This window comes from Neovison vison, chromosome 10 (assembly GCF_020171115.1).
Source record: "Neovison vison isolate M4711 chromosome 10, ASM_NN_V1, whole genome shotgun sequence".
NCBI lineage: Eukaryota > Metazoa > Chordata > Mammalia > Carnivora > Mustelidae > Neogale > Neogale vison.
In genome coordinates this window covers 53,286,365-53,299,670 of record NC_058100.1, presented here as the reverse complement: position 1 = coordinate 53,299,670, position 13,306 = coordinate 53,286,365, and the positions used below count along the sequence as shown (strand labels likewise).

Sequence of the window (13,306 nt, the reverse complement as noted above, 5' to 3'; positions counted from 1 at the left end):
CCCAGGACCCTGAGATCATGATCTGAGCCGAAGGCAGAGGCTTAACCCACTGAGCCATCCAGGTGTCCCTCTCTTAGAAGTTCTTTATATTTTTTTAAGTATAATAGATTTCTCAGACCGAAAAGCTTAATAACCACTGCTCCAGAATTATCAGGCATGTGGTGAGTACAATCCAATATCTTCCAGGAAAGGTGGAAGAGTGGGAGGGTGGGGGTGGAGACAGACAAGGGAATAGGGAGTGGATGGATGGAAATATTTACTGGATAGAGGCTGATGTGAAAGAAAAGTCAGACTGCTGGGGAGAAAGAGTGTCTTTTGTTTGATGCTGTTTCCCAATAACAATTATTAGCAAAAGAATGTTAGAGATTGAAGACTGAGCAAAGATGGAGCAAAGGTACTAAATCACGAAGCAGTTCAAAGATTTATAAGAAACAAAGTGAAGAAAGAAATCCGCAGTGGTGGAAAAGCAGAAGCTGAAGCGAGTAGGGATGTTCTGACTGGAGTGCAGTTCTCTACTACTGAGTGGCCCCGAACTGAAGGAGCCTAGGCGTCCTAATTAGATGCAGGTTGGAAAGTTTGTTCATGAAAACACATTCCAGCATTCGGTATAATGGAGCAAGTTAAATGGCTTTGAACCTGTACATGTTTAGATGTACAGAATGCTTTCAATCATACATGTTTAAATTGCAAATAACATAAAACACCTAAGTTCTTAAAAACCTGTCTGGAGGGGAAAGAAAGCTAGGATAGGAAACAGAAGTGGATTATAAAGCAGGTGAACAGAGCACACTACAGTAATAGCTGTCAGAGGAGCTGTTAAGCAAGCCAGATAGGAAGTTAGAAGGAGGAAGCATCTGAATTAGGCCTTGAAGGAAGACTTGAATTTATGGACAGTGTAGTAAGAACAGTGAACATTTCCTGTTGTCAAGCACTGAGCCTAAATTCAAGCCAAGACACTCACAAGCTGAAAAGGACATGTGACATTGCAACAGTCCTCTAGGGAGTCAGGAGAAATAGGATTAAGAAGAGCTTCATGGGGGAAAAAAAGTATTTCGGTTGATACTATAGAAGGAGGAAGACTGTTTATATTAAAAAACATGTAGGAGCATTTGAGCCTGGTGATTTGGTTACTTGTAATGCTGCATTATTGAAAATAACATTAAATCCCATACAAATCTGATAGTTTAGAGTAAGAAAATTCTTAGTAACTCATCTCACTGTTAAACACGCAACACAGAACTGCACTGTTGTTCAGTCAGATTTAATAAGAAAAGTTGGAAGACTGAAATTAAGACTTTCTCTAATCCTGAGAAAACAGCTCTCCAGATGTCCTTCTTCATAAGCCACTAGTCCAACACATACTTATAATATTTATATTGTTAGGAATTTTCTGGAAATAGCCACTTACGAAACTGGAATTTGTTACTTATATAACCCGTTGTTTTCATTATTGCTTTACAGTAAATTCTTAGAATTTTCAGGTAAGATTTTGAAGTCAGGTATCTGAGCTGCTAGCAGGTGAAAGAAATATCAGATACTTGTATATAAAAACAGAATAATCAAATACTTGAATGACTATGTAGATTACAATTCTCATCTGCATTTGCTACACATGAATTAATCTGTTTTATGTATATCCTTTAATTTTCACAGTGACATTTTAAAGATAAAATAATTGAGACATAAGGAAGTTAACTTTTCTTATCACAAAGCTAGAAAGTAATGTCCTGTGGACTCAAAGCTGGATCTGTTAGCCTCCAAAGCTTTTAATTCCCTCTGCTCCATGATCTCTGAAAGCTTTCCCTCTAACTAACTTTGTGACCTGGGGCACAGAAAATCCTCTTTGGACTGTTTCCTTACATGCAGAAGCACTGGGTAGCATTAGCAACCTTGAGGTCTTTAGCTACTAGTAACACTCGATTCTATAACTCATACAGAATATGAGTTATAAAACGATATAAGTATATAATTTTTATTAACATTAAAAAAGGGAGATTTGACTTATCAAGAAAATATGTCTCTCTGGCACAAGCATGGGCACTTTCATTCAATTTATTTCATCTAATTTTCCCAGCCCTCAAAAGGAGATCATTTCCATTTTTCAGACGATGACGTATTTAATCCACACGAATACCTTGTCCACATACAGACGCAGCTAATTGTTCATAGAACCACAACGTGAACTAAAGTGTCACCGACACCGTAATTCACTCTTTCCTTTTACTCACTGTTGAGAAAGAAAGAGTACTCTTTGCTGAAAGAAACCATTTGATATTTAGCTAATTTATATTTCAGATTCATCTGTTACTTTGGATGGTATCAGCCCAATTTTACGTAATAAATGAAGGCTAAATTTGGATGTTTTAATAACCTTGGTCATTCTGAAATAACTTTCAAAGAAGTAACTGAGGAGTTATAAGAAGCAGCTGTTAGTGCTGGCTCAAAGTCTAAAAGAATCAAAGCAATGTGCTGTTGACAGGGTTTAGCTTATATTTAGGCCTAAGAGCATTAGTATTTGTGCATAAATGATATCAATGAATATCTCTCATATTTCTCTCATATGATAACAGGAAATGAATTTTCATTTACCAAAAATCCTGTGGTTTTGATTAAATTAATTGATACATGGGCTTATGGATGTTATTAATTTCCTCCCTTGCAAAAGAAAATTCTCAAGTGCTTAAGGGTTTTGTTTTTTTTTGTTTGTTTGTTTGGTTTCTTTTTTCTTTTTTTTTTTTTTTTTTTACATTTTCATAGGCTTTTAAGGTCTGAAAATTATATAAAGATTTTTGCCTCCTTGGCTCCTGTACTAGTCAGGGCTCTCCAGAGACACAGGATCAACAAGATGTATCTAGCTACGAACCTGTCTAGAAAGAGATTTATTTTATAGAATTGGCTCGTGAATTTAGGATGAATGGCAAGTCCAAATCTGCAGAATGGGCCAGCAGGCTCCAAAACCAGGAGAGTCAATAATGTGTTTCTAGTCTGAAGGCCAGCAGTTGGAGACCCAGGAGAGCCAATGGTGCAGATGAAGAGAAATGGAGTCTGTTGGAGAACTCCCTCATGCTCAGAAAGGCTGATCTTCTTGTTCTATTCAGGCCTTCAAGTGATTAAACAGGGCCAACCCACATTATGGATTGTAATTTACTGATCTGAATGTTAATCTCACCTAAAATCACCCCATTTCATGTTTTAAAGAGGCAAGAGAAAAGGATGTAGTATCTCAGTGCCAAAACTATCTAGTCTTAAAAACGATACTCGAAATTATGAAAAATACAAAGAGAAAATTTTTTTTCTTGGGAAATTATTCATTTAACAAATACTTTTCACTCAATTGGGAAAAGGTCCTTTTAATATATAACTCTAGTGATATGATATGGAAGTTCACTTCATTATTAAGTATTTAGTACGATACTGACTTAAAATACTTTACTTGTAGTACATTTTTAAAGCACCTAGTACAGTTGATTAAAAACATTTTTTAATTTCTAAGAGAGTTTATCATTTTCTTGACTGTAGGAGGGAGGACTACAAGTCAAAAAAGTTAAGTATTAGAATTTCCTACACCAGTTCCTCACTAGTATCATAATAGATGGTTATAGTCATTTGAATTGTTACATGTTTGGGTTTGGGTTTTGTTAGCAGTATCACTTACAAATTATTCCTTTTTCTCTTTTTGTATATAAAATCAGGCAAATAAAGGATGAAGATGCCATAAGCTCCACATTATTGAAATTGATATCAATGCCCTTTACTTTGCTCCAAATCATCTCTATTTTTGCCAGTTTGGAGAAAAATATGGTACAAATGTCGAATCAGAACTCTTTCTTCCTCTATTTACTAAAAGTCAATTTTCCTCTGTTTTTACTGAAAGTCAATTTTCCAAAGTGCCAAGCAACTGCCAGCCCTCAGCTCCCCAAAGCATGAGTCAAAACACCTGAAGATATACTGAAGGAGGTAGCCAAGACCTAGTTTTGCAACCCTCAACTGATTATTCCCCACCAATTTATAAAAGGGGTCAGAGAAACTATTGAAAATGAGAGAGCCAACCCTATAAGTATAAAGGAGAACCAAATAAGGAGCACGGATTCTTTTCTTTTTAGAAGATTAAATGATCACATCACAGTGATCATCCCAGTATTAAAACTGTTTATAGGCTTTAGACTGCTTGCTTGTGCATCCTAGGTTTTTACTCATAATTATTATCATTATTTATGATTATTATTTTTTTGGATTAGAAGATGGAAGCAAAGATGACAGTTACGGAGTCTGATCTGCCCGTGTATCTCCACAGTATCCGCAATGGTAGGAGCAGTCATGGCTGCCTGGACTGGGCAAATGGTAATCCCCGCAGCGGGGTTTGCCTCCCCACCATCCTGTGCCCAGCACCCGCCCTCTCAAGGTGCTGTCTGGTCCATTTCTGGTCAGGTACATAAGCAACACCTTTGTACACAAAGGGAGGGAACTCACTAACTTGGTTTGCTTCAGGAAATGTATAAAAAGTAGTATATATTATCTCGTTTCAATCTATTTACAATTTTTTCCAGCACAGCCATCATTTCATATGCAAAATTTAAGAAGTGAGTTTACATGAAATTAAAATGCATTATTGTTAGTAGCATTTAGTTTTCATCTGGTCCCCCGCCCTTTCAACCCAGTAAGATCCCTCACCTAATGCCCATTTGCTTTATAAAACAAATTTAAACCTGCAGCAAATCCAGTGCTTGTCCCCATCTGCCGCCTCCCTCCCTGCTTGGACACGTGTGTTTCTGCATGCCTCCCCCGAGCCTGTTTCTCTGGGAGCTCAGTAGTCTTCAGCAGTAATGTGCCTTATAGTGAACAGCGCTACTGAGTGGAGTCTGGGCCTCCTGGACGTCTACTTTGTAGACCAACTCCAGCTCTCTCTCTCTCTTTTTTTTTTTTTTTTAAAGATTTTATTTATTTATTTGACAGAGAGAGATCACAGTAGGCAGAGAGGCAGGCAGAGAGAGGGGAAGGGAAGCAGGCCCCTGCTGAGCAGAGACCCCGATGCGGGACTCGATCCCAGGACCCTGAGATCATGACCTGAGCCGAAGGCACTGGCTTAACCCACTGAGCCACCCAGGCGCCCGCAACTCCAGCTCTCTTACTCCTTGCTCTTCACATCCTACCACCACCTCAGATGAGAAAACCTCGAAGTCCACCTCATGAGTCCTGAAACTTGACCCTTGGAAGCCCACAGCTCAGCACACCTCCCTATCCTCCGCTATTAGGAATTCTACACTGTCTGCCCTGCAATATTTGCAATCTAAGAGGGGAATAAGTATTGACAGTAACGGGCGCCTGGGTGGGTCAGTTGGTTAAGTGTCTTTCTTTGGCTTCCGTCATGATCCCAGGGAGGTGGGATCGAGCCCGCATCAGGCTCCCTGCTCAGCGTTGGGGGATGGGGGGCGTTCTCCCTCTCCTTCTGCCCCTCCCCCTGCTCCTCCTCTCTCTCTCTGTCAAACAAAATATTAAAAAGAAATAATTGATAGTATAAAGTTCTGTCATCCCAACGAAGGTAAGAAGCAAGAGGGAGAATATTCTGGAAGACGGAAACAACATACACAAGGAATACACATTCTCATGGACCACTCAAGCCCGACTTCTATTACCTCCTTCAGGAACTGTTCTGCTCTGCCTCCTCCTCTGTCACCAGACGGGCTCTCTTTAGAATTTTCACTTAATTTATATAACAAACTTAATTTATATAACATAATTTATATAACTTAAATTTCACTTAATTTATATCATTTATAATTTCACTTAATTTATTCACTTAATTTATATAACTTAATATATTATTTACTTAATTTATATAACAAACAAATACAGATTAGCACTCATAAAGTATATTATTTAAGGTCCACTTTATACTTCACCCTAAGGCTTCTATCTGTTTAAACTGAAGTTATTTCATATAGTCTGCCTTGAAACATGTTTCTCTTATATTCTCTGATGAAGGTTTTAAGTAGAATTCCCTTCTCTTGCTTCCCCTCTATTCCACTTCCAGATTTTAGTCCCCCAACCAGCCTGGCTTTGTTACGGTCAGTTACTAGGGAACAGAAATGATAGATTAGCATTTCCCTTCGCATCAGACTGTAATCTAGAAACTTCATCTGACCAAAAGCTATTTTCAGACAAGAAAATTTATAAGAATGGCCTCTAAACAATCCAACTATGCCAAAAATTCCCATGTACATAGTCTTACAGATCTTACTCAGAAAAGATTCCAGGCCTCTATTCATAGAGAAATTACACTAATCAGAGACACTGTTCTAACAACAAGCTTGCTTATCAGATTTGAATTCCACAACAATTAAAGCTGAAAAAGAAAGGAGTGGTTTGAAGAAATTACTTCAGGGAAACACATAAAGTATGGAGAAATGGCAGTTGATTGCAAATGAAACAGACACGAGAACATGCAGATCCGCTCAATCTGGACAAGGAGTAACATATTTTAGAAAGACTTCTCTTCAAATGATTCAAATCTATAAATTAAAAAATATATATATTCTCGATGATAAAAAAAGTTTTAAAAAGATTTTACTTATTTATTTGAGAGAGAGAGTGAGAGAGAAAGCACGAGCAGGTGGTGGGGAGAGGCAAAGGAAAAGGGAGAAGCAGGCTCCCCACTGAGCAAGGAGCCTGATGTGGGACTCGGTCCCTGGACCCTTGAATCATGACCTGAGCCAAAAGCAGATCCTTAACCGAATGAACCACCCAGATGTCCCGAGAACACATTTTTTAAAAGTCTTAGTACTTCAAAGAATAAACTCTTGGGCTATGAGGCACCTTAACTATTTGACTAATTCATTATATCAGACAGAAAAGCTAAGATTTTATTAAATTAGACAATGACTGCTCTTGGGCGTTATGCAGCAGAACAGAAACACTCAAGTAGTACATTATTTTATTGAGCAACTACTATGTGCCCTTACAGATTGTGCTGGAAGCTTATAAGCTAGTACTTATCCTTTTACTTAATAAGAGACACAGTCTCCATTTTACAAGTGAAGCATAGAAGGGAACGAATGTGTCCAGGTTTATACTACCCAAATTTATTCAACATTTAAATTTGACACTGAAGTCCCAAGCTGGATGTTGTCTGTTTGTTGAACACTGGGAACAGGACAAGCAGAGTCTCTGCACCGAGAATTAAGCAGGACTGTTCTTTCTTCGTCAAACCGCCATGACAGCCTGTGCCTCGTATCATAAGGACGATTAGCCAGAACTGACTAGAAAGTGAAGTCTCATCCGAGAGCAAGGGAGCTGGGAGCTTAAGAGATCCCTGACTGAGGAGTAACATAAAAATAGGAAACTATCACATGTTTTGTGGGAATGAGTGGTTCTGAATATATTTAAAGTAATTATTTTGGACAAGAGAAAAAACTCTAGACAGAAAAAAAAAACCAACTACAGTAAAAGCTTGAATTCTAAGAATGACTTCCAAAAATATGAATTTAATATTTTTTGAAGAATATTCCAGACAGAAACATAGTTACTTCATTCTCTACCCATTGCAGAGAAGCCAACTTGTATGAATATTGGGCCAAGTTTCATCTTCCCAGAAAGACTCCTTTTTTCCACAGAACAAGGAGTGCACCAGGGGGGGTTGCAGCAGCAACTTGCCCTTTGCAAAAGCAAAACCTAAGGACAAAGGCCAACAGGGCATCTGGATCAATGTGTCCCACATACATTTCTCACAGAACAGTTCCAACTGGGATCTTTTCATCCAAACCTCCTCATCCTGTGTCTTCTCCCTAACAACCCGACACTGGGTTCCCCAGTTCTGAGTCCCTGATCCCTCTCCCTAGCTAAGGAATCCCCGGGGTGCAGCACCAAGCAACTGCCCGAACCTGTCCCCTGACCCACACAACACAAGATTTACTGAGCGTCCACATGTGCTAGGAGCCAGGCCAGGTGCTGGGAATGTGAGCGTAAATAACACAGACACTGTCCTGGTCTTCATAAAGCTTATATTCCACTGGAGAAAACAGACACTAAATGAGTATCTGAATAAGTATGTTTTAAGTCTGAGTGTCGTCGATGCTGAGAAGATAACGCGCCTATTTGTGCCACAGAGAATATAACGGAGACCTAAGGGACATGGGGGGGAGGTGGTGAAGGAGACAGTCTCAGAAGAAGCTACGTATCTACTGCTTAAAGAACGGAAGGGAGGGTGCTAGCTACCTGAAAAGCAGGTGAGGTGGGGAGAGGGCAGGTACAGAGGAAGCACGCTACAGGGAGAAGGAACGGTGTCTAGAAAGGCACCAGCTGGGGAAGGGTTCTGAGGAGACATGGAGCTAAGAGGCAGCACCCAGCGAAGGAGCGTGGTGTGAACTGGAAAAAACGGGAGTTGGAGAGACGCTGGGAAGCTAATCCTGAGAATGGTGGAAGGATTTTCAGCTCTGGTTTGGGAGCAAACAGAAGGTGGGGAGAGGGAGGACAGGCAGAGGTGGAACTACAGAAAACAGAGGTGTTGTGTTCCTTTTTAGTTCCCTTTAGATGGGAGGGATCAGTTAAGAAATCAAGCAGGTGCGTGAATGTTCAGCTCTGAGGCTCAGAAGGGAGGTTTTAAGTCCATGATCTACATGGGGAGTTCTTTGGACATAGGTGCTGGGTGACATCATGGAAGGAGAGAAAATTCTTTAAAAAAAAAAAAAAGATTTTACTGATTTATTTAACAGAGAGAGAGAGAGAGTGAGAGAGAGAACCCAAGCAGGGGGAGCAGCAGAGGGAGAGGAAGAAGCAGACTCCCCGATGAGCAAGGAGCCCGATGCAAGACTCGATCCCAGGACCCTGGGATCATGAGCGAAGTCAAAAGCAGAAGTTTAACCGACTGAGCCACCCAGGTGTCCCAGGAGAGAAAATTCTTAAGAAGAATGCAGAGTGAGGAGAGGAGACAGAGGGTCTAAGGCAAAGAACACTTCTATTTAAAGAATGTACAGGGGAGGATCTGCTACCGGGCCCCGAAAAGGCAGGATGAAAACGGGAAGAGGAGGCAGTCGGTGAACGGCAGAGAATGTTTCACAAGGTTAGGAGGCACGGTCATTTGCTCCAACAGGGTCCAGGGAGACAGGGCAGGATCTTTTGCACTTATTAGTACGGGTGACTGGTGAAGCAGCTGCAGTAGAATCCTGAAGTCAGAAGCCTGAGAAAGTGAAGAAAGAGGACGAGAAGGTGTCGGGAACGTGGAGAAGTCTGGGAACACAAGGAGAGAAGTGGAGAGACAGGAGGAGAGAAGGTTCATTCCAGGCAGATTTTGTGGTTGTTCCTCTTCTCCCCTTCCTATCCAAGTTGATATTTCTATAGCAAAAACTCATAAAGAGGTAGAGGCAGACAAGTCGGGAGGCAGGGAGTGGTCTTTGGAGGACTGGACAATAGAGACAGTTGCTATACTGGGGCTCCTGGCCGGGGCTGGCAATCTGTATCTGCTGTTGGACTTCACTTGGAAGAGAAGGAGCTGTTTCCTCCAGGGAATTCGAGAGGGAAGCAGCAAAGGATAGCGTAATTTAGGGAATAGAGCAATCCTCTGGCAAGAAAGGAAGGCTTTGTCATCTGATGCCTGTTGACCTCTCTTTGATTAGGAGGCAGGTGTCTCAGCTGTGAGGACAACAAAGGGTATCAGCGCTGGGAGTGAAAGAAATAATAGTTGCAAATGAGTGGAAAGCAGTGAGGCGGGGGGGGGGGTGGTGAGGGGGGAGGCGTGGGCGGGGACAGATCGCAAAAGAGCATCTGGGGTGCCTGGGTGGCTCAGTGGGTTGGGCCGCTGCCTTCGGCTCGGGTCATGATCTCAGGGTCCTGGGATCGGGCCCCGCATCGGGCTTTCCGCTCAGCGGGGAGCCTGCTTTCCTCTCTCTCTCTCTGCCTGCTTGTGATCTTTCTCTGTCAAATAAATAAATAAAATCTTTAAAAAAAAAAAGAGCATCTGGCAAATGAAACTGATGGCCAGGAATTAACAGAGGTATCCATTTCTTGCTTTTTTCTTTTTCTAACAAACCCATTCCTTCCTCCAGGCCTGACTAACAGTCTTCAATTCCAGGAGGACCTGCCCATTACAGGGAGGGAAAGGTTTTCCTCGACCCTCTTAAGGTCTCTGGCTGGGTCTGAAAATTAAACTGACAAGAGAAATTAACAGGAAAAAAGCATACATATTTATTTAAGGTAAGTTTTATGTGACATAGGAACCTTTCTAAAAAAATAAATACGAAAGAAACAGTTACAGGGACCCCTGGGTGGCTCAGGCAGTTAAGCCATCTGTGGCTGGCTCACGTCATGACCCCAGGCTCCTGGGATTGAGTCCTGCATTGGGCTCCTTGCTCATCGGGAGTCTGCTTCTCCCTCTGCCTTTTCCTCCCCCTGTTTATGCTCTCTCTCTCTATCTCAAATAAATAAAATCTTTAAAAAAAAGAAAAAGTTCATTCAATGATCCTATGGGGGAGGGGGTTTGAGGGAAGGGCAAAAGGGGTGAAGGGGGTGGGAGGTATAGGTTTCCAGCTATGGAATGAATAAATCAGGGAAATGAAAGGTACAGGTACAGCAGGAGGAGTATCAAATAGTCAGAGGTACAGTAACCATATTGTAAGGTAACACGTAACAGCCACACTTGATGAACTAAACGTAACCTTGTATGTCAGCTATACTTCAATTACAAAACAATAAAAATAAAATAAATTTCAATGATCCTTTTACATCCAATCCTAAACTTTTCTTACTAATAACCATCTTGTTTGTGCATAAGTATGCCTATGCGTCATCTTTTTAAAACTATATCTGATCAGTATTACTAAATATGGGCAGAACTTCCTCAAAGAATTTGTATTTACGAAACACCTTATCTTAAAAAGCTGAAGATACAACGCTCAATCAATCTCAGTATTTCCATATTTGGGCGCACTTTGGGAGACAGTGACTATTAAATTGCAGTAACATTTGAAACATTTCCAACTCACATCGCGTGTAGAATATAAACCTTCACTATTCTCTGGACCCAGGAGTTTCTTCATGTTTTCCTTTATGTTTTCTTTTCTCTGTTGTCTGAAAGTTTTCTCCTGATCACACAGAGCCATACTGAATCGGAGGTCTGGGGATGAACTGTATATGAAACAGAAAGTCATGAGCCAATGTCCCCGGCAGTCTTGTTATAAATCACCCAGTTCCCAGCACCTTCGCTGATGTATGCTTATTGCTCCCCTCAAGCCATTTCCTAGAAAGGGACGTGAAACAAATGATGGCTGGCTTAAAGCTGCAGGTTCCAAGGCATGTTTCCAGAAAATAGGAGGAGATGTTTTTTAAAAAACAAAAACAAAAACAAGCAAACAAACAGCCCCTGATAAGTTCATTTTATCATAGCCAAGATTTTGGGAAGTGCTTCAGAGAATAAACCTGTTTAGATCTGTTTGGCACAGTATTTCCGATGTTGACGTGATGAGGAAAGCCTTCCCCTGGCTTGCCATCCCCCGCTTCTCCATGATGCAACACTAACATTCCCAAGAGTCTGTGTTCTGAGGAGCACACCTGTAGAAATACCATCTTTTTTTTTTTTTTTAATTTTAAAGATTTTTTTTATTTAGTTATTCGACAGAGAGAGACACAGTGAGAGACGGAACACAGCAGGGGGAGTGGGTGAGGGAGAAGCAGGCTTCCCATGGAGTAGAGAGCCCGATGCGGGACTCCATCCCAGAACCCCGGGATCATGACCTGAGCCAAAGGCAGACACTTAACCACTGAGCCACCCAGGTGCCCCTAGAAATACCATCTTTAATAAAATGCCTTGTCTAAGAGATGTCCCCCTGTGACCAAAAAAGGAACTTCTAATGGTAGGACTTTAGACAACCGCAAAAGAGCTGGAGGATTTGCGGATCCTTATGTTGTACAGCCTTCCTTTCTAATAATGGCAGCAGCAACTTCTCAGATCCCTGTACTAGTTCAGAAACCACACTAGATGTGTAGATATGTATCACTGTTGAAATAATGGGAGTAAATCTTACACATTACTATACAATGTGTTATTTTTATAACTCTATATCACAGATCAAAACCACTGAAGCTCTGAAAGGTTAGGATCACAGAGCAAACATGTGATGTATTTTCCACAATGCAACAATGCCTCGCAAATGAGGTCCAACACTGAATTCTGAAACCAGCTACTGAAATTAAAAAAAAAAAAAAAAAAGAACAAAAAAAACCCTAGAAATCCATGTTGCGATGTGAAGAAATCCAAATGTACAAAGCAAGAAGTTTCCTAATCAAATATTATCTCTTTACTATTCATAAAAGTGAGTCCTTCCCTTTAGAATGAATTAAGTATCATTTCTGTTAATTCAGTGTATTTCTTTTTTTTTTTTTAAGATTTTATTTATTTATTTATCTCGGGACGCCTGGGTGGCTCAGTTGGTTAAGCGGCTGCCTTCGGCTCAGGTCATGATCCTAGCGTCCTGGGATCGAGTCCCACATCAGGCTCCTTGCTCGGCGGGGAGCCTGCTTCTCCCTCTGCCTCTGCCTCTGCCTACCACTCTGTCTGCCTGTGCTTGCATGCTCTCTTTCTCTCTCTCTCTCTCTCTCTCTCTCTCTGACAAATAAATAAATAAAATATTAAAAAAAATATTTTATTTATTTATTTGTCTGAGAGAGAGAGAAAGAGAGAAAGCCCAAACAGGAGGGAAGAAGTAGGCTCCTCGCTGAGTAGGGAGCCTGACATGGGGCTCGATCTGGGAACCCTGGGATCATGACTTGAGCCGAAGGCAGATGGTTAACCCATTGAGTCCCCCAGGCACCCCTAATTCAGTGTATTTCTTCCAATGTATTTCTTCCAGTGTATTTCTTTCTTCTTTTGGTGTATAGACCAAAAGAAGACACTCAGTAGTCTCTGGGCTATGTACTCTAATGATATTTGATCACTGCAAATACTTTAATTACTACTTCCCAAAGGACAAATATGGGTAACTAAAAAAAAAAGCATATATGATTAAAAATAAAGAACAGAAAAATATTTAGTTTCACTAGCAAATTTTTAAAATATTGCTATTATTTTTAAAACTTTATTTTATTTATTTATTTGACAGAGAGAGATCACAAGTAGGCAGAGAGGCAGGCAGAGAGAGAGGGAAGCAGGCTCCCTGCTGAGAAGAGAGCCCGATGCAGGATGCGGGGCTCAGTCCCAGGACCCTGGGATCATGACCTGAGCTGAAGGCAGAGGATGAACCCGCTGAGCCACCCAGGTGCCCCACTATTATTAATAATTTTTAAGAAACATTTGAAGTATTTATTTTCTAGTTCCTGGGAA

At 40.9% G+C, this 13,306-nt stretch overlaps 1 protein-coding gene across 3 annotated transcripts in view; it reads right to left on the bottom strand.

The window, feature by feature from the left end:
• The window catches only part of PLA2G4A (phospholipase A2 group IVA), a 165,907-nt gene that overhangs the window by 64,514 nt on the left and 88,087 nt on the right, over positions 1-13,306 (bottom strand). For all 3 annotated transcript variants that reach the window (XM_044267307.1, XM_044267308.1, XM_044267309.1), the window contains one exon: positions 10,974-11,115. In XM_044267307.1, the coding sequence (XP_044123242.1) occupies positions 10,974-11,115 (142 nt within the window). The remainder of the gene's footprint in view (positions 1-10,973; positions 11,116-13,306) is intronic.